A 22,989-nucleotide genomic window follows, 5' to 3' on the forward strand; every position below is an offset into this window, starting at 1 on the left:
CTGTGGGGGTTATTTTTTTAAATAGGTTCTGGTTGGAAGTGTGCTGATCAGGGGGTTTGTTGGTGTGTTTGGGGTAGTTTTGGTTCCATTTGGTGTGGGGTGTAGTCTTGCTGTGGATTTTTTGGCTATTGAAACTGGTATTGACAGGTTTCTGCATTTTTTGGATTGCTTTGAGGTTTTTTTCTTGGAGTTTTGCTATTTCAATGGCAACAGCTAAGGTTTCAGGTTTAGATATTTTCACCATATTGACTATTTCCTCTTTCAGTCCACTCATAAAACATGCCTTATAATATGAATCAGACAAGTGAGGCAGAGAAGGCATTACCAGGGCTTTGAGCATTTCGAATCTCTCCAAGTATTCAGCCACAGATCCTGCCTGCACCAGCTTATTGAATTCTTCGATGGCCTCTTCTGGACTGCCCTCTCCAAATCTGATGCATAGAGCAGTGGATAATTCTGACCAGGGAATAGCCTCCCTTCCATGAAAAACTCCATGGAACCAGATGTCTGCTCTGTCTCTGAAATAGAGTTCAGCAACCTCAGCCCTCAAATCCTCCTCTATCTCATGTAGTTTGAAATACTTGTTAGCCTTCCTGATCCACTCCCTTGGATTGTCTCCATCAAAAATTGGCAGATCCATTTTTGGCAATCTACCATGGACTCTGGCCTCTCTCCTACTACCTACTTCTTTTGGTGGCTCCATCCTGGATTCATTTGATCGATCTTCCCTTTTTGAGCTACTACTGCCTTCTGGTCCCTTCCCCTGGTCACTGATCTTGGCCACCAACTGAGCCATCATGTTCATCAGGCCCTCATATTTCTGATCCAATCCTTTCAGTAGCTTTTCAGTAGCATCCTGTCTAAACTCCATCGTCCTCATGGCCTGTTCTACTCCCTCACTTTTGTTGGTAAAGGTCCTGACCACACTCCCTAATTCCACGACCTCTCTTCTCAGATTTTCGTCCTGGTTTTTTGTCATCCCTATGGCTCGCAACACAGCTCTGATACCACTGTTGTGGTACAGAACCTAAAAATGGTGTTTGGTGAGGAATGTATGTACTCAAATGATAAGAACACGAATTATACTCAAGCTGAATGAATTCCAGGGACAATTGAACTTTTATTGAACAACTTCAACTTGCTTACAGAAAAAGAAATTGGCGGGAAAAGAAGAAGATGAGAAAGAATGCAGGAAGAACTTAAAGAAAGGATAACAGAAAGGATATTCTCCTTCTGATTACAATTCAGGAATTTTCTCTACCAATAACAATTGCATGATCGTAATATTTATAGTAATCTATCCTAACTAACTTGCCCACTAGCTAATGACATAGAAATTGCGTGTGAGTGAATCTTCTAGATTCTCCTGTCCACTTGCAGCAAGAAGGACGTGAACCCAGAATGAGCGTGCTTTCTTGCTCGCGCCTTTGCGGTCTCCTGGCGCCTTCTCCCTTTTTGTTATCACGCCTTTATTTACTTCGTGCCCACTTGCTGTCTGAATTCTTCAATCCGCGTCTTCTCTTCTTTCCTCTCTGCTTGATCGCGCTTTCCTTTGTTGCCACTTCACGCCTTTACTCCTTTATATCCCTACTTCATTACACGGTCGCGATCGCAGTCACGGTCACGGTCACGGTCGCGGTCGCGAGTCTTTGAACCATGCTTTTGACCCTTGTCCTTCGGCTCTTCTATGTTCGTTGGATAATTTAGGCTTTTCTATGTTCATTGGATAATTCATATAATAACGTATTAGTTCCAAGGACAAGCATGGTCTCCATCAATAAGTTTGTTTAGATCAGGGAAATTGAAAATTTGACAATAACAAGTAAAAATGGAAAACCTGGTTGATCATTCTGTTAGTGTTCTTTTGTGGGGTATGAATGATGAATTTAAGATTTCAGAAGTTCAATTTCACAGCTTCTCTTCAACACTGCTGTACACCATGATTGCCCACCTCTGCTGCTCTACAAGAGCAGGTTAGATATTCTTTTCAGTCCATTCTTTCGACGTAGACACAGTCCATTCTGGTCTATTTCTATCGACGTCACATTATGAATTAAGGAGAAATTACAATGTTGGCTGTGTTCTGAAGAGATAATAAACAGAGTATTATATATTCCATACAGTCTACTACTGCAAATAGGTTTTATTAGTTTATCATGAAATCCCAACTTAAAGATCACTGTGATAATTGCTATATAAATGAGTGCTTGACACAGGCTCTCAAGTTGATACATAAACCACCTTTAGAGATATGATTAATTGGAATGATTCGGTTTCAGAAGTGGTCAATAATTTTCTAGTGAATCAAAAGCTAATTCAAGTAAAATGACACATATGATTGCATCAAGCATATGAGTCATCTCGAATTAATTCAAATTTTTATTATTTTTGCTAATTTTTTATTATTTTTGTTTATCATTTTTTTTTACAATTTTTAGAATATTAAATGTTTTAAAAATTTGCCTTTCATCGAGATCGCAATCGATATATCGAGATTTATGTCGAACGATCCAGGCCACGACTACGACAGTGACCACGGCTTTGAACCATGGTCACAGTACCATGAACACTCAACAGACTGTCTTATCCAAGTACATCAAACACATCAAATACTGAAAAACAAAATGTACACGAAACTATTGCTCCAAAATAATCAGAGCAAAAACAGAACCCAAGCTCCAAAAGTAACAGATATGTCCTTAAAACTGAAAACAAACTTTAAGGAGATTAGCCAGGAAAACACTAATGGTAGTATACCTTGTAGCTACGAACAGGAACCTTTCGGATGATTGACCATAAGAGATCAAAGTATAATGGTAGCTGTGCAAAAGCAAAAAAGGTTATTGGTAGACATGCTACAGCATAGAGGGGAAGTGCTGCACTATGGATTTGATCGCTGAGCATGAAGAAATGTCCTGCACAGAACGAGACCAGTACTGCAGATATGGAGGTGAATAGTGAGGTTAATCCAAATAAAAGCTTCCTTGGCAAACTCTTTTTGAAGTCCTTTTTCTGGCATCTTGAGGTAAGGATAGCTAGAAAAAACACCAGGGCAGTCACAGAGAAGCAGAGAGCAACAAGTGAAGCAACAGAAAAAACATTGAATGCAGGTTGTTTTTCGAGAACTGGATGACCAGACTTTTGATCAGGACCACCTGGAATTGTTGATGAGGTAGCAAATGCCACTGTTGCAATGAGTGCTGCCACCAGAGAGCATGATTCGGAGGTTTTGATCATCCACTTACTTCCATCTTTTACTAGTTTTTCATGTGTCTTCATGAAAATTTTTCCTGCAGTCTCACCTTTCTTGTTGTACTGGATGAAACATTGTGGCGGCATGGAGTGCTTGACATGCTGCATTAGCAAACAACCTCTGTTAATCTCTGGATGTTAGATGTTTAAGCCACACATGTATGTTTTGAAGAAAGGTCTGAATAGGAGAAAACATATCACGCCAAAAACAATAGACTAAAAAATGTACTAGCGCAATGCTTAAGAGAAAAACTAGATTTTGAAGTTCTTTTATCTATGGCAGTAAAGAGGGGCAATCATTGGAAACTAACTTCCTCTCGGATGCATTTATGAAAAAAAATTTAAAACAGCAGCCAAATGTTTGTATGCCTAATTGAGAAATATTTACAAAACAATTATTATGTACCCAGAGATTAACAGAATACACAACAATATACTTTGAGTTAATGTGAGATGGTTACCACATTCTACAAAGGAAGATCTTATAATATTATATGAACAAAACAAGAACATAAAGCCAATGATGAAGTTGTCACATTATGATTTTAGCTAGGGATTATCAGGGCATATTCTCAGCTTGGAAAAATTAGCTAATATACATATACCTTATACCACTTGATTTCCCACTGCATCTGCAATGCAGCACCTGGAATTCGCCAAGGTTGGTGTTCTTGGAACTTAGCAGCCAGATGCAACGCACTATTTCCTTCATTATCAACTTGATAAAGCACAAACTCGGGGAGTTTCATCATCATTAGCAAATCAAATACCTTGTTTTGCCTGTTCTCAACGGCTAAGAGCAGGGCATTCTTCTCATTTGCATCCAAGTCTTGAATGGCAACAGGAAAGGTTTCCAGGATTTTTTTTACGACTTCTGTTACACCCATCTTTGCTGCAAGTAGTATTGGTGTCTCCTTCTTAACATCCTTGGTTGTGGGATCTGATACAGTTACGTAATTTGTCAGTGGATCAATTAGTGTCTATATCTGAAATTTGCTTTTATGAGCTTTCATGTTTCATGCTATCTCTTACCTTGCATCTTAGCGAGGTTAACTGTCAAGAGCAGGGCATTCTTGGCATTCGCATCCAAATCTTGAATGATCGCCGGAAAGGTTTCCAGGATTTTTTTCACCGTTTCTTTTATATCCATGTTTGCTGCTACTATTCGTGTCTCCTTAACATCCTTTGTTTGGGCATCTGATACAAGTACGTCATTTGTGAGTGGAATAATTGATACCCATCCCTGTAATTTGCCTCGTAAGATCTACCTGTTCAAGCTATGTTCTTTCCTTGCCTATTGGCTACTTAAGCATGCTACTCACATTTACTCCGTCTTGTTCAAAAGTATGTGTAACTGAAACGTAGAGTTGCTTAAGAAACTCGTCGGTTGGATAAATATATCTTGGATGAAAAAGGCATTATGGAAGGTGAGGTGGAAAAGATCAATATGGGGAAATTCAGTATAAAACATTAGAGTTTCTCAAATCCTGGTCACATAATCATTTTTGATGAGGCTAATTCTTAACATGGTTGGAAGTTGATTGACTGCCAAAGATGTCGGAAGCATGAACTGTTGTTGGCCTGTATGACTTATTTAGATAGATCACAGAAAAGCAGGAACTACTTTTTATCTGTACCATAACTTCTTGAAACAAGCAAACTTTAGCTTTATAACGATATCATCAGGTAGTAATATTCACACTTCCAAAATCTGCACACCCTTTCATTGCTTGTTACGCCAAATGACAAGCTTGTATAGTAGGGATGTTCAAGAAGCTAAAGACAGCATGAATATCATTACCCTTATGATTACAACTAAGCAGACAAGTAGTTTGGCAATTTAGATATTAAAACTGAGCCTTTTCTAACGTTCAGCTATTCACACGACACTCCAATTTTTCAATTGATGCATGTGGTTTATAGAGCTAGTGTTCACATATATCTCGAAAGTTTTACCTAGTTTAATCCCATCTTCGTGTTCCTGCTTGTCTTTGGATTTGCTTCCAGTATCTTCCGAACTTGAATAAGTATCATGTTCAGGTGGCGGTGTAGAAGGAGGCTTAATTCTTTCAGGATACATCTGTTCCACATTGTCTACAGGTCTGCCTCCATTGTGACTGTACTTGTAATTGGCTTCATGCTCAATCAATTTATCCATTACCTGAACAGCCCACTTGTGCCTCTCTTTCTTCTCCCTAATCTTACTGATTTTCCAAATGCCTGCTTGCATGGAAACATTCCAAACATTGTTAGACTTGCTTTCCACTAAAAACAACTGCAGATGGTAAACCAATCAATTGCGTGGTGCCATTAGTTGATAACAGATGTACGTTGAAGCCTAATATTTGTAGATGAAACAAAAAGGATGGAAATTTTCCTAAAAGGCCTTCTAAAATTGTCTTCTTTTGGAATTTGGTCAGATGTTCAGTAATAAACCAAAAACCATTCTTTTGACCAAAAACTACATCAGCAACTTCACAATGGTTTTTCAAAGTTTCTGGTCGAGTATGAACTGTTATGATATAAATTCGACTAAGCTGATCTCTTACACTAAAAAACGGAACCATCTTCTGGTCTATTACACTTAAGTTAGCAAAACAAAACAGCTTTCAATTTTATTGGAAGGCCTGAATTTCTTTGCTACATGTCGTAAACAAGCTATAAGCACAGGTATTGCAGTCAAATTCAGTTTTAAAAACATCCCTACAAGTCTATGAGTATGCATAGACTCTGCTTTTGCTAAGTTTTTTGTTGCTTTTCTTTTTTCTCAGTTTGAGGCAGGGATATTATCTGGAAAAGAATGCTTCTGAATTGCGTATGACATAACTGCAATTAATTGAAGAGTGATACTTACCAATTCCCAACACAACCAGTACAACGTTCATTGCAAATTTGAACAACTGAATGCAGGTGGTATAGTTCTCTGGAAACGGGTGTTCATCTTTGAGCTCTTTTTCTGCTTGTTTGACATTTGCAAGTGATTAGTTTATGAAACCAAATAATAAGCTATAAAGTCACGCACCTGCATTAACATATAAAGCATGGTATAACATGGCATCCAGCCCACATTTTTCATAATTTCCTGTATGCTCTTGTTTAATTGCTCAAGTGGAACAAACATGTTTAGAAATTTATGTAATTTAGGCTGATAATCAGGCAAACTCTTTTGCCATTCATTTCCTGGATCAGAAAATCAAAGGTCAAATACTACTGAAAGAAATGTAGTCCTGGACACCAGTTGCATTTAGTCCTAAACGATACCTCGAAGCCAAAAAGAGATGTTCCCTTGGATATTGATAGTTATGTGACTTCAACATGATTGCAGGTTTCCTCCATGTTGATAAGCTTCATTGTCCAATATAAGATAATAAAATTTATAATACCTGCTATCTTGCAGGCAATGGCTCAAGTGATACGAGTAATTCATGAAGAGTGAAAATATTTAAAATTATGCCAACCAGAGATAAAACTATCAACCAAGATTTGGATCATCAGCAAATGAGGAGAGCAAAGAAAAAAAAAGGTTTTCTATTTTGAAGTCCTTGATTCTGAAAAAAAAGAAAAGAAAAGAAAGAAAGAGGACTAATTGAATTTATGTGCCCAGAGACAAGCAGCACATGGTGTGAAAATGTGTAATTACCGTTAGCATGATATTTTTGTGCAAAAATATCAGTTAGGTGATTGATTGCATAGAAAAATGCCAGAACAGCTTAGGCCTCAGAAATTTCTCATATGTCATGTATCAGTGGAAATTATCAACTGTCTGGCTACTGATACTATGTGCTTGTTATGGTTTTCTGTTAATTTTTGCTGTTATACTCTGCCAACTTTATCAATTATTCAAAATTTAGAAGCCTTTCGTTTTTCCATGGTCTGCATATAAATAGAGTCTTGATTTTATGTCTAACTACGTTACGAAAAGCAAGTTCAAACAATTCTGAAACTGCTAGAAGTCAATGAAGGCACACTATAGACCTTGATGTTCCTCCTCTTCATTTTTTGGATTCTCTGCATCTGCTTTACTGCCTGGTTCTTGTCTAGGGCCACAATCTTTTCCAAGAGCAGCTGCAAACAAGTATTTCTCCATTTAGAAGCAGTTAGAAGTTAAAAACAGAAAAGTCGGGGATGTGGTTATCAAACTTACTAATTGTCCTGAATGCAGCCCAGGGTAGATGAATGAACTTCACACATGTCTGGTAGTTATCTGGATAGTTAATACCACTATCCTTGAATTTCTGCTTCTTTAGCTCACGAACAAGTACACCTTATAAACAATATAGTTGCAATTTTAGTGGAAGTTAAATTTGAGGAGATATTCAGAATAACATTCTGTGATTGAGAACAATAGATTAGCAAAGGGTTGAAAGCAATTTCAGCTCATCAAATGACCAACAGAAAAGACGTCTAATAAACTATACACTGAACCGTACATGTTAAAATTTCTTCCCCTAGAAAAGCGCTTAAAATCCACAAGCCTGCTGGAAATTACATGAAAGATTGATAATGTCTCAAAAGGACAAAGGTTTCAGGAACTTTGAAGATCATGTACTGGGGAATAAAAGCAAGAAAAATTTTGAGAATGCGGGCTGGAGAAAAGAAGAGAAAGGAGAAAATTTAACTATAGTTGGGTTATTGAGATTTTAGGCAAGTTAGATAATGCACAGGTCCGGAGGAAAGATAAAGGCGCCATATTATGAACAATATAGGTCCACTCAAAAAAAAAGAAGAAAGCATCAAATTAGAAAGATATTAAAATTTTAGAATTCTCCGGATGGACATTCTTACAGCGATAGATTATCCGATCAAAGAGACGAAGATTGCTGCTGCTCTCGAATACATTTGGTTTCCTGGCAAGGATGTGGAGAGGAGAAAAGCCTTCTTGATTGATCGAACGGACAAGTTTGTGGTTATAGCTAATTATCTGATATGCCAATGCTGTCATGTAGGAATTTTTTAGATCTTAGGTCATTCTAAGCTGAAATGGTATTTTTTACGCACTTTTGAGTGAAAAGAAAGCCTGACTTGCATGGTTCTTACCGAAGTACTCTCCAGATATGGCCGAGTGCAGAATGGTATCCCCATCATTCCTTCTATACAGCCGATCATCTGGTTCTTCTGCACTCTTTCTGTAGAGCTTATGTAGCTGCAGAAAAGCCTCCATTTTGCCATGATGAGCTGCCATGAACAATGGAGTTTCACCCTTCAGATTGCGCTCACTGATGAGCACATGATCCTTCCTGGCTATACAAATGCAGATTGTGGCACTTCCAAGTGCTGCAGCTAGATGTAGAGGTGTGTCTCCTTTGTCATTTTGCACTTTAAGTATCTCGACTGCCTGATCCGGCGGTAGTGATTCAACAAGATCGCTTACAACTTTTGCTTGTCCATTAGCATCAATTTGATCTGCATGGAAACTTGAGACAGCAATGTGCAAAGCTGTATCTTCTGATTTAGTTAGCTTAGCCATACAAGCAGAGGGGTTGTTCCTGCATACATTCAGGACTTCCTTCCAGTTTTTCTTCATGGTCCATTCAAACAAATTATCTATATCAAATTCCATAGGTTGTTCTTGTTTGATTTCGCTCATTTTCTTAGAGATGTGCTGTTTCTTGTGATTCCACGTATTGTCTATACAATGTCTTAAAGCTCTGACAATGTATTATGTGCAAGAAAAAGTAAAAAGGTCTGCCAAATCCATTTTTTGAATTCTGCGAACCTTCTTTTCTTTTGTCTATTCCAAGTTTCGGAGGATCGATTTGGAACTAGTTCTCCAGAATTCTTTGCAGTCATATATAAATGGTTTTGACATCATTATTCCTTTCTTCTTTGGCATATCTTCACAAAAAATAATTCTATAAATAAAAACACATTTCTTTTGCAGTTAACTCAGATTGGACTCCAAATTAGGCTAAATATATCGTATTCCATGGCCATATATCTAAATTAATAAGTCTCCGCCACTGATTAGCCAACAAATGAAGCTCTGATATTACTCCAATCGGTGATAATATCCTCAAGAAAATGTACATCCTAGGTTGTAAATTAACACTTACTTCAAATCAGACCATACCAAAGTTTAATTACATCTATCTATCCATTTAATTTCGTATGCATCTTTATTAGTTCCATTCTTCTTTTTTTTTTTTTGTCGGATACGATAGACCTACACTATTCTATACTAAGGGAAGGGGGGACCTGAAGAGGTCCAAGGGTAAATCGAAGGAAACTGAACCACCACCGGGGTATGGATTTTTTAAGCAAACTCACATATTGTGGCAATTGGTGGGAGGCAACATTTGAACCATTAACCTCCTACCCCACCAAGCTTTAATACTTTGGTGGTGGCCACCAACTCACAAAACTTCCAAAATAAATAAGTTTGTTTGGATAGGAGTTTATTGAGATGATTTATTTGAGATAATTATTGTAACATTTTTTGTGATATGATGTATCTGAGATCAAAAGGTGATTGGGAAGAAAAAAAAGTGATTGGAATTTGTGAAGCAAATTATTTTATTTCAAATCTTCTCAATCCAAACACACATGCTTTCTGGATAATCTGGATTGATTCTTTTCTTGTTTCTGTAATTTACCTTTTTACCACTTTATTCTTCTAACCCTTTTGTCCCCATTTTGCTGCATATAATTGAAGGAGGTCCATCTTTGATGCTAAACAAAGGAAGGCACCTAGTGAAAGTCCTCTATACTCAACCCAAAAATATAACCCAAAAAAAAAAATTTATTTGCTACATACAAGTCTGACTAGTACTCAGCTAAAGAACTCCCAAAAAACATCTGAAAATTTTTTAGCATTTACTAGGAAGTTGAGGATTACTCATGCAGAGGGCTGATATCTTGTACGTGAAGCATGTTCTTTAATAGTAACTCACACTCATAAGAGAACAAAATCTACTCTAGCCAACCTTTCTTGGTGCAGAAGTAAAACCCTGCAATAAGGTTGATAACTTGTTAGTAACTCAAATCCTTGTACTTCGGATGATTCTTTGCACCCCACTTTGAGCAACATATTTGTTCCCGTTGTCTGATCACCCAGCAGTTTTGCTTCTTTTCTTCACCCATTTTACCACATCAAAACTTCTCTGCTTTTGTAGCACATTAAACATGAAATGCATCCTAACATGGGCTGGAGCAATCTTACAGGAAACTTATCCAATCTACCTTAATTTCTTCCTAGCAGTAGATGAAACCACCCGTTCAGTCTTCTTGTTATTTTGCAACTAGTCATTAATTCACGAATTCGAGTAATTTGCTAGTCTAAAGAATTCACGGTAGTCTGTTTGGAAATCAGTAGTACATAAACAGGCTTGTATGGTCCTTGAATGTGTATGTATGATCCTTATAGACGGGAGGGAAAAGTAAGACCTATGAATCTAGCGTGAATTTAATCCTTTTGTGAGATTACAAGAACATTTGTGAATTTGATTTTTTAACAGTTCTTGTTGGAAATTTTCAAAATTTGTATCTAGTGATTCTAGGATCTATATACATGTATTGTATTATGAATCAAATGATTCTAAGATGTACATATGTTGTGATAAATGTTCATGAATTTGAAAGTATCGTAAATATATTCATGTATGTGGAGATCCTAGTATACAAGAATAGATTCATATTTTTGATCATAGGATCATGTGATGCATGAATTAAAGTGCATGAATTTGTACGCAATATCTTCAATCTATTCATACAAGTATTTATTAAGTTCATTTGTTTCTTAAACAATCTCTCCTATATAAAGAGGTTAGGTAAAGAGTGATTTACTTTAAAATATCACTTTCCTACTATTTTTGAATTCTCTGAAAAACACTCCTTAATTCAAGAGGGTTTATCTTACTTTGTGCAAGAGTTTAAGACAAATAAATTTCATTTTGTCACAAAAGATATTTGTCCAAGGCTTATTGCACGTTACACCAGACAAATAAAGTTTAAAGAAAAGTGATATATAATCACGATTTGAATCTAATTCTTGTTATTATATTTACCAGTTTATTGTAATACTCCTAACATTCTTTAGATTTTATTTTGTATTCTACAATGGCCGGTACCTTGAAAGAATTGGCATCTAACATTGTTAAGCTTGAGAGGTTTGATGGAGGAAATTTCATTCATTGGCAAAAACGTATTCATTTCCTTCTCACTGCACTCCAAACGGTCTATGTTTTGACCACTCCAAAACCATTGATCATCAATCCTCAGGAAGAAACTCTTAAAGACATCTGAAAACGTCAGAAATGGGAGAATGACAATGAAATATGTCATGGTCACATCCTCAATACCATGAGTGACAGCCTATTTGATATCTACCATTCAATTACTACCGCCAAGGAACTTTGGGATCGTTTGGAGTCCAAATACATGCAAGAAGACACTACAAGTAAGAACTTTCTTGTTTTATCTTTTAATAATTATAAAATGGTAAATAATAGGTCTGTTATGAGACAATTTAGTGAAATTGAAAGGTTTCTTAATCATTTCAAAAACACAATTTATATATGGATAAAGTCATTATTGTTTACTCTATAATAGACAAATTACCTCCTTCATGGAAAGATTTCAAGAGAGATCTCAAATATAAAAAAGAATATATCTCTCTTGAAATTCTTGCTAAGTCTCTTTGAGTAGAAGAGGAAATTTGCATGCAAGAAAAAAAGGCTACACAAATCATTGAAGAGAACAAAATTTCTACTTCAAAAGTGTATGTGGTTAAAGAGAGACAAACTAATAAGTCTCAAGAAAGTAAAAATGACCAACAACCCAAGAACTAGTCCAAGAATAACAAGAAAAGGAAGAAGGGACAATGATTCTATTGCAAGAAAGAAGGACATTACAAGTTCGAGTGCAAGATTCTTAAAAATAAAAAAAAATAAAAAGAAACAAGTGTCTTCCAACAACAAAAGCAAAAATCTTATGGCTATGATCTCTGACATCAATATGATTGAAAATAATTTTGTTTGGTGGGTTGATTCTAATACTACACGATATGTGTGCAACAATAAAATATTCTTCAAATCTATGAAACCGGTGGATGAAAGCACCGTTATTTACATGAAAAATTCTGCTACAAGACAATGAAGAAGTAGAATTAAAATTTACTTCCAATAATATTGTAACATTGACAAATGTATTTTATGTACCGAAAGTTAGGAAAAACTTGGTGTTGGCTAGTTTGTTGAATAAATTTGGCTTTAGACTTGTGTTTGAATTTGACAAGTTTATGTTGTCTAAGAGTGATATGTTTGTAGGTAAGGGTTATCATTGTAATGGGATGTTTAAGTTGAATGTACTTACAATTAGAAATAATAAGATTGATATAATTTCTGCGTATTTGGTTGAGTTTTCTTTTGGATTATAACATAATACGTTTGGTCATATTAACTACAGAAGAATGCATAAAATGATGAGACCTGATTTGCTATTATATTGTGACAAAAATGAAGGAAAATGCAAAACATGTACTAACAAAAATCACAAGAAATTCATTTTCTAAAGTTGAAAGATCATCTAAAATCTTAATTTTATTCACAGCAATGTATGATATTTGCATGGCACTCCTACTTCGAGTTGTAAAAAGTATTTTGTAACTTTTATTGATGATTATACTAGATATTATCATGTTTACTTGTTAAACTAAAAAGATGAAACAATGCAAAAATTCAAAGCATGAAAATCAAAAGTTGATTTTCATTGTGAAATCTTTATCAAATGTTTAAGAACAGATAGAGATAGAGAGTATTATGATGTTATCTATTTTGAGTCTATTGGAATAAGTTATGAGGTGACTGCTACTTATATATCATAACAAATTGGTGTAGTCGAAAGAAAAAATCGCGTAATGATAAAAATGGTTGATGCACTTTTGTTAAACTCTAGACTAAGTTAAGAATTTTGGGGTGAAATTTTGTTAACGGCTTGTCATATCTTAAATAGAATTCCTAATAAAAGGAGTTCTATAACCCCTTATAAACTTTAAAATAAAAGAAAGTCTAATATATACTATTTGAGAGTTTGGCATTGTAGAGTTATTGTAAAACTCTCGAAACCTAAGAAAAGGAAATTGGGAGAAAGAGGTGTGGAGTGTATATTCTTAGGATATGCAACAAATAACAAAACATATAGGTTTCTGGTAGTTGAATCTAATGACTCAATTTAGGTTAATACCATAATTGAATCTAGGGATGCTATTTTTGAAAAAAATAGGTTCACCTCCATAAAAAGATGTATTACAAAATCAATTGAATTGACAAAAGATGATGAAAATGAATCCATTGAATTGAAAGCGAGCAAAAGAGTTAGAAAGTCAAAAGACTTTGACACGGACTTCTATATGTATCTAATCGAAAGAACTAGAGATATATTGAACAATCAAATCCCTTATTGCTTCAATATTGTGAGTCTGATCCCAAGACCTATGGAAAAAGTAATGAAATCACAAGATTCTTCTTTTTGAAAGGAAGTGATGAGATGGACTCAATTATGGGTAATAAAATCTGAAAATTAGTAGACTTACCATCTGATTTAAAATCAATTGGTTGTAAGTGGATCTTCAAGAAGAAAATGAAGATTGATGGAACTATTGTTAAGTTCAAGACCAGATTGGCTATTAAAGGATTTATACAAAAGAATGGTGCAGACTATTTTGACACTTATTCTCCAGTAACTAGAATTATTATAATTAGAGTACTACTTACTATAACTTCCGTCCAAAATCTAGTCATTCACCAAATAGATGTTAAAACAGTATTCTTGAATGGTGATTTAGATAATATATATATATATATATATATATAGAACAACGTGGATGGTTTGTAGTACCTGATCAAGAGCATAAGGTTTGTAAACTTGTAAAATCTTTATATGAACTAAAGCAAGCACCTAAAGAATGGCATCAGAAATTTGATCAAGTTATTCTTACTAGTGGATTCAAGATTAATGAATCTGATAAATGCATTTATAACAAGATTAGTAATGCCAAAGGTGTCATAATTTGTTTACATGTGGACGGCATGTTAATTTTTGGCGCTGACTTGGAGCAAGTTGAAATCACCAAAACTTCGCTTTCAAGCGAATTTCACATGAAAGACGTGTGAGGCGGATATCATCCTCGGTATAAGAATATTAAGAAACAAGAACAATATAATATTATCTCAATCACAGTATATTGAAAAGACTCTTAACAAATTCAATCAAAATGATTGTATTCCAGTCTCAACACCATTGGATTCTAAAATAAATTTTGTAAAAAATGAAGGGAATTCAAAATTTCAATTGAAATATGCCAAGATTACAGGGTGTTTAATGTATGCAATAAATTGTACTAGACCTGATATTGCATATGATGTTGGTATATTGAACAGATATACAAATAACCCTAATAGGTTACATTGGTAAGATGTAACCAGAATATCGAAATATTTAAAGGCCACTAAGGACTATATTATATATTATATCGGTTATCTTTCAGTTTTAGAAGAATTTTCGGATGCTAGTTCAATCACTAATAATAATGATCACTTGTCGACAAGTGGTTAGATCTTTATGGCTGATAGAGATGTTGTTTCCTGGGGTTCTAAAAAACAAACTTATATCACCAATTCAACAGTGGCAGTAGAGTTTGTAGCACTTGTTTCAGCTTGAAAAAGAAACTAAATAGTTATGAAATTTTTCTTTATGATATACCGTTGTGACCGACACCTTTGTCACCTATCTCAATATATTGTGATAGTGCAACTATACTTGCTAAAATATATAGTCAAGTGTATAATGGTAAGTCAAGACATATTGGTTTAAAACATAGTTATGTCAAAGATTTGATTACAAATGAAATCATTTCAATTAACTTTATGAGATCTAATGGAAATTTTAGTAATCCTTTGACAAAAGGGTTATCAAGAAATTTGGTATTAAAGATATCAAGGGGGATAGGTTTAAAGTCCAAAATTCTTGATCACTAATGGTGGAACCTCAATGCAACGTTAGATATAACATCTTGTCTTGAATTCAATGAGTGAAAGTACATCATTCTAGTGGTTGGTGCACTTTGTAAAATTTAGACATTCTAAGTTAGAATAGTGCATATTATTCTTGCCAGTGCAAATGTAAGGGTGAGTCATTGGACAATTAATGAATATTAAAAGTGCCATTAATGACGGGGGCACTAAAATGTCGCCTATATGAATATTGATTTTCGGCAAACAATAAAACTAACGATTTTTCTTTGTAACATTTATGAAAAGATAGTGATGCAAGACCGTAAAATATATTATTGAAGAATTTATGATTATGCATTGCTCAATGTGTGATGTGTTTATGAGGTTAGTTCAATATACAAGTGGTTCAAAACTTATCTACCATCTTGTAGGATTGATTTCAAAAAATCTTCACTAAAATAGTTGATAAGTGCATAAGTTATGTGTTTTAAGTGTGTTTTATTAGTTAGTTTTGGTGTGTTTTATTCAGTTTTATAGCTAATTAACTAAGTTTCTAGTGAAAATATGCGTTTTATGGTTTAAAGTATGAAAGTTGCATTTTTATGAATTTTAATGGTAAAAATTTCATTACTAAGGTATGACAATGTTTCCATTAGACCCTAAGTCTTTGTCACCAAAATATCAGAAAATGAAAAATTAGAAGGAAGCAGGGTTACTTACATAGGTACTGATATTTTATGTCACAATAAAAAAAATATTGATGGTTTTATTTAGCTTCCATTTATAGAAACTGATTTCCTAGAAATCAACTATAAAGTATAAACTCAATTTTTAAGAAGTCAAGTTGTCTTTTCCATTCTCTTATTCACAACCAACACCTCCACACAATAATACAAGTAAAACTATCTTCCACCTCTTCCCAGTTAAATGAAATTCAAAGAAGATCTATACATTGCCTTTTCATTTGTTGTGATTTACAATCATGGCATAAAGCAAAGTCATCGAATAGAACCAACCGTAAAATCCACCAGAAGAGTACCAAAGTCCTTAGACTTGACATTGTTGGATTTGAACAAATTGTCAAGAGCACCAAACATGACTTGCTTGGCTACTTCACCTGCGATAGCCATGGACAGTCGCAGTGGGATGCAGTGCATTGCTACAGGCAAGAATTTCAACCGACCGCTCAATTTCATATCTGTTGATTCTTTCCTTACGAAATAGAAGAATACTTTTATCTTGCATGACTTTTGAAGAAGTTATGGAATTAATATCTGAAGGCTTTGATAAGGACAATAAATTTATATAGGCCAGAGTAAACTTGTACAAGAATGTTGCTATTACTTTGTTTTGGTTTATGCAGAATACGATGAGCAGAGTACGTTGGGTGAAAGGTGGAAGAAATCATGATTGGTAACAATCAAAATAAACATAAGTAAGAAAGGGAAAGAAGGAGAATTAAACTGGACAAGGAAAAAACGATCTTTGAGAAATTGGCTTCTATGCAGCAAATTCCAGCAATATATACCACTGAGTCTTGATTTACAAAAAACAGCAACCAAATTTTTGCTTCATTGATTCACTAACAGTCAATAAAACAAGCAAAAGGCCATTTTTATCCTATCTTCTAACTTACATATCCCTATTAGTGCTTGCTTACACACAGATACAATTAGGGTTGTAAACGAATCGTACGAGCTCGACTCGAATTCGAGTTCAAAAATACTAAACTTGATTATATATTTTTTAAATTTTTTTAATAGTAAAATTACATATATATATATTTCTAATATTTTATTTTTAAAAAATAAAATAATTATTTTTTAAAATTTTTTTAAGCTCGAGTTCGAGTTTGACATTTTGAGATCGTCGAACTCGAGCTCGAATTCGAGTTTTGTAAAATTAAATTGAAACTCTGCTCGATTAAGCCAAAACTGGATTCGACTCGACTCGTTTGCACCCTTAGATACAACCCACATACATATACAACTGATAATTTTATTCAACAACTACTAGATATTAAAGGGGAAAACAACCCAAAATCCTCTGTTTCATACAAAAAATTAAAAAAAAAAATCACCAATATTATGCTTGAATAGCCACTAAAGAACAACTCAAAACATTAAAGAGCTCTGGAAAAAGGCCCGATTTTGATTATGTTGGTTAACAGCAAACTTGACAAGGGTAATGATCCGCTCATCTTTTTTAGCATCCTCATAGAAACTGGTGCCACCCATCAAGAATGATGTGGAACTATCATCATTGGTTTTGACGGAATCACCAATAGAAGAGATGTTGTTAGGCATGAAAGAAACATGGCAATGCAAATTCAAGCAAGGAGGAGAAGGAAGGGAAGAGAAGCACAAAGGGCTCTGTTGAACTGAGATCCATGAACAAGTTTTTACGCAACAGTGGGGATTTTCAGTCTAGATCCCAGGTGAAGAGCCATCATGGTGGCAGATAAAGACATTTACTAGACGCATATTGTATGTATACAATATAGTATGTAGCATGTTCAAAGAGTTTAAACAAAGAATTACTATGCTATGGAATAAAATGTTCTATTTTTTTGAGTTCAAAGATGCCTTAAAGGTCTTGCAATATAAGGGAAAATGGATGGCATGAGAGTCAAATCGGCACTATGACAAAGCCTTAACTAACAACCTTTGCCTGTTGGAAATTTTTTAAAATTTGTATGATGTATATACATGTAATTAATATATATTCATTCATGTTTTTGATACATGTATAGTATTGTGAATGTTTCTAAAATGTACATTCATTTATGAATATATTCATGTATGTGGAAATCCTTGAATGAAAGGATAGATTCATATTTTTATCTTAGAATCATGAGATGCATGAATTAAAGTGCATGAATTTGTACACAATACTTTGAATCTATGCATACAAGTATTTAATGAGTTCTTTTGTTTCTTAAACAATCTTCCTATATAAAGAGGTCAAGTAGAGAGTGATTTGCTGCAGAAAATTACTTTTCTACTACTGTGTACTCTCTCAAAAGCACTCCTTAGTTCAAAAAGGGTTTGTCTTACTTTGTGCAAGAGTTCAAGATAAACAAAGTTCATCTTATCCTAAAGGATATTTGTCCAAAATTATTGCACGTTATACCGAACAAATAAAGCCTAAAGGAAAGTGATATCTATTACGATTTGAAGCCAATTCTTGTCACAATATTTTCCAATTCATTGCACTATTTTCAACAATCTTTAGGCTTTATCTTGTACTCTACAATGACTGGTACCCTGAAAGAGTTGACATCCAACATTGTCAAACTCGAGAGGCTTGATGGAGAAAATTTCACCCGTTGGCAAAAACGTGTTTGTTTCCTTCTTACTGCACTCCAAGTGGTTTATGTTTTAACTACACCAAAATCATTGATCATCAATTCCGAGGAAGAAACTCTTGAAGACATCTGAAAACGTCAGATATGAGAGAACGACGATGACATATGCCGTGGTCACATCCTCAATACCATGAGTGACAGCCTGTTTTATATCTACCATTCAATTACTACCGCCAAGAAACTTTGGGATCGTTTGAAGTCCAAATACATGCAAGAAGATGCTACAAGTAAGAAGTTTCTTGCCTCATCATTTAATAATTATAAAATGGTAGATAGTAGGTCTGTTATGGAGCAATTTAGTGAAATTGAAAGGCTTCTTAATCACTTCACACAACACAATCTGCACATGGATGAAGCCATTATTGTTTGTTCTATAATAGATAAGTTACTACCTTTTTGAAAAGATTTCAAGAAAGACTTCAAACATAAAAAAAAGGATATCTCTCTTGAGATTCTTACTAAATCTTTTCGAGTAGAAGAGGAAATTCACATGCAAGAAAAGAAGGATATTCAAATCCTTGAAAAGAACAAAGATTCTACTTCAAAAGTGCATGTGATTGATGAGAGACAAACTGAAAAGTCTCAAGGAAGCAAGAAGGGCCAACAACCCAAGAATCAGTCCAAGAAAAGGAAGAAAGGACAATGCTTCTATTGCAAGAAAGAGGGACATTACAAGTCCAAGTGCAAGATTCTTCAAAACAAGAAGAAAAAGCAAGAGTTTTTCCAAAACACAAACAAAAATCTTGTGGCAATGATCTCTGAGATCAATATAATTGAAGATGATTTTGCTTGGTGGGTTGATTCTAGAGCTATGCGACACGTGTGCAACAATAAAATGTTCTTCAAGCCAATGAAATCGGGGGATGAAAGCACCGTTGTTTACATGAAAAATTCTACTACAATTTTGGTTCAAGGTATTGGAGAAGTAGAATTAAAATTTACTTTCGGCAATGTTGTAACCTTGACAAATGTGTTTTATGTACTAGAAGTTAGGAAGAACTTGATGTCGGCTAGTCTGTTAAATAAATTTGATTTTAAATTTGTGTTTGAGGCTGACAAATTTATTTTGTCTAAAGGTGGTATGTTTGTAGGCAAGAGTTATCTTTGCAATGGGATGTTTAAGTTGAATGTACTTCCTATTAGAAATAATAAGATTGATATTGTTTCTGCGTATTTGATTGAGTTTTCTTTTGAATTGTGGCATAATAGGATTGGCCATGTTAATTACAAAAGAATGCATGAAATGATGAGACTTGATTTGCTGCCATTTTGTGATAAGATTGAAGGAAAATGCAAAACATGCATGCTAACAAAAATCACAAGAAATTCATTTCCTAAAGTTGAAAGATCATCTAAAATCTTGGATCTTATTCATAGTGATGTATGTGATTTGTACGGTACTCCTACTTTGGGTGGTAAAAAATACTTTGTGACTTTATTGATAATAATACTAGATATTGTCATGTTTTTTTGTTACACTCAAAAAGTGAAGCAATGCAAAAATTCAAGACATACAAATTATAAGTTGAAATTCATTGTGAAACCTTTATCAAATGTTTAAGGACAGATAGAGTTGGAGAGTATTATGATATTACGTATTTTGAATCTATTGGGACAAAACATGAGGTGACTGCTCCTTATACACCACAACAAAATGGTGTAGTCGAAAGAAAAAATCGTATATTGACAAAAATAGTTAATGCACTTTTGTCAAAGTCTGGACTAAGTCAAGGATTTTGGGGTGAAACCTTGTTAACGGCTTATCATATCCTAAATAGACTTCCTAATAAAAGGAGTTCTATAACCCCTTATGAATTTTGGAATAAAAGAAAACCCAACCTAAACTATTTAAAAGTTTAGGGTTGTAGGGCTGTTGTAAAACTCCCAAAACCTAAAAAATGAAAATTGGGAGAAAAAGGTGTGGAGTGTATATTTTTAGAATATGCATAAAATAGCAAAGCGTATAGGTTCATGGTAATTGAACCTAATGATTCAATTTCGATTAATACCGTAATTGAATCTAGGGATGCTATTTTTTAAGAGAATAGGTTCACCTCTATAAAAGATGTTATTCCAAAATCAAGTGAATTAACAAAAGATAGTGAAAATAAAACCATTGAATTGAGAATGAGCAAAAGAACTAGAAAGTCAAAAGACTTTGGTTCGGACTTTTATATGTATCTAATTGAAGGAACTAGAGATACAGTGAGCAATCAAATTTCATATTGCTTCAACACTGAGGCTGATCCCAAGACCTATGAAGCAACAATGAACTCACAAAATGCTCCCTTTTGGAAGGAAGCTATTAATGATGAGATGGAATCAATCTTGGGTAATAAAACCTGGAAATTAGTAGACATACCACCTGGTTCAAAATCAATTGGTTGTAAGTGGATCTTCAAGAAAAAAATGAAGATCGATGGAACTATTGATAAGTTCAAGGCTAGATTGGTTGCCAAAGGGTTTACACAAAAGTATGGTATGGAGTATTTTGACACATTCTCCAGTAGCTAGAATTAATACAATTAGAGTACTACTTGCTATAATTTCTATCCAAAATCTAGTCATTCACCAAATGGATGTTAAAATAGCGTTCTTAAATGGTAATTTGGATGAAGAAATATATATGAAACAACCCAAAGGATTTGTGATACCTGATCAAGAGCATAAGGTGTGTAAACTTGTAAAGTCTTTATATGGACTAAAGCAAGCACTGAAGGAATGGCATAAAAAATTTGACCAAGTTATTCTTGCTAGTGGATTCAAAATAAATGAATCTGATAAATGCACTTATAGCAAGTTTAATGATGGCAAATGTGTCATAATTTGTTTATATGTTGATGACATGTTAATTTTTGGGATTGACTTGGAGCAAGTTAAAATCACAAAACTTTGCTTTCAAGCAAATTTGACATGAAAGACATGGGTAAGACAGATGTCATTCTTGGTATAAGAATCTTAAAAAATGATAACAATATAATGTTGTCTCAATTACATTATATTGAAAAGATTCTTAAAAAGTTCAATCAAAGTGATTATATTCCAGCCTCAACACCATTGGATCCCAAAATAAACTTCGTGAAAAATGAAAGGGATCCAAAATCTCAATTGGAATATGCCAAGATTATAGGGTGTTTAATGTATGCAATGACTTGTACTAGATCTGATATTGCATATGTAGTTGTTTATATTGAGCAGATATACAAGCAACCCTAGTAGGTTACATTGGCAAGATGTAACCAGAATTTTAAAGTATTTAAAAGTCACTATGGACTATGGTATATGTTATACCGGTTATCCTTCAGTTTTAGAAGGATTTTCAGATGCTAGTTGGATCACTAATAAAGATGATCACTCGTCCACAAGTGGTTGGATCTTTATATTTGGTGGAGGTGCAATTTCTTGGGGTTCTAAGAAACAGACTTGTATCACCGATTCAACAATGACAGCAGAATTTGTAGCACTTGCTTCAGCTTGTAAAGAAACTGAATGGCTATGTAATTTACTTTGTGATATACCGTTGTGGCCAACACCTTTGTCGCCTACTTCAATCCATTGTGATAGTGCAGCTACACTTGCTAAAGCATATAATCAAGTGTATAATGGTAAGTCAAGACATATCGGTTTAAAACATAGTTATGTCAAAGATTTGATCACAAATGGAGTCATATCAATTGACTTTGTGAGATCAAATGAAAATTTGAGTGATCCTTTGACAAAAGAATTATCAAGAAATTTGGTGTTAAGGACATCAAAGGGGATAGGTTTAAATTCCAAAATTCTTGATCACTAGTGGTGGAATCTCAATTCAGCGCTAGATACAACGTCTAATCTTGAATTCAATGAGTGAAAGTACACCATTTTAGTGGTTGGTGCACTATGTGATGTTTAGACATTCCAATGTAGAATAGTGCATGTTATTCTCGCCAGTGCAAATGTAAGGGTGAGTCGTTGGACTTTTAACGAATCTTAAAAGTACTATTTGTGGCGGGGGCACTAAGATGTCGCCTATATGAATGTTGGTTTTCGGCAAACCACAAAGTTAAGGACTTTACTTTGTAACATTCATGAAATGATAGTGATACAAGACCGTAAAATGTATCGTTGAAGAATTTATGGTTGTGCATTGCTCAGTGTGTGATGTGTTTATGAGGTTGGTCCAATGTCCAAGTGGTTCAAAGTTTGTCTACCATCTTGTAGGATTGATTTCAAAGAACCTTCACTAAGATAGTGGTTCAATCGAAAGACACCATTATTTATGCATATGAGTGTCAAATTATTCGGTGACCTTTTAGAAATTCATTTTCTAAATTTTAAAAATGGCGGGGGATTGTTGGAAATTTTTTAAAATTTGTATGATGTACATACATGTAATTAATGTATATTCATTCATGTTTTTGATACATGTATAGTATTGTAAAT

At 34.4% G+C, this 22,989-nt stretch overlaps 1 protein-coding gene across 2 annotated transcripts; it reads right to left on the reverse strand.

The window, feature by feature from the left end:
• Positions 1-2,464: 2,464 nt before the first annotated feature.
• LOC113736695 (uncharacterized) lies at positions 2,465-8,972 on the reverse strand. 2 transcript variants are annotated; one of them, XM_027263770.2, is made up of 9 exons: positions 8,290-8,972; positions 8,038-8,187; positions 7,397-7,516; positions 7,228-7,317; positions 6,107-6,208; positions 5,209-5,472; positions 4,285-4,449; positions 3,858-4,192; positions 2,465-3,354 (listed from the first exon to the last, which is right to left on the reverse strand). In XM_027263770.2, exons 1-9 carry the CDS (start codon positions 8,837-8,839, stop codon positions 2,743-2,745), a joined length of 2,388 nt encoding a protein of 795 aa, XP_027119571.1. In that variant the 5' UTR covers positions 8,840-8,972; the 3' UTR covers positions 2,465-2,742. The 2 variants fall into 2 exon arrangements, with proteins under 2 accessions (XP_027119571.1, XP_027119572.1); XM_027263771.2 differs by lacking the exon at positions 8,038-8,187.
• Between the last annotated feature and the right edge of the window lie 14,017 nt (positions 8,973-22,989).

This window comes from Coffea arabica, chromosome 3e (genome assembly GCF_036785885.1).
Source record: "Coffea arabica cultivar ET-39 chromosome 3e, Coffea Arabica ET-39 HiFi, whole genome shotgun sequence".
In the NCBI taxonomy this organism is placed as follows: Eukaryota; Viridiplantae; Streptophyta; class Magnoliopsida; order Gentianales; family Rubiaceae; genus Coffea; species Coffea arabica.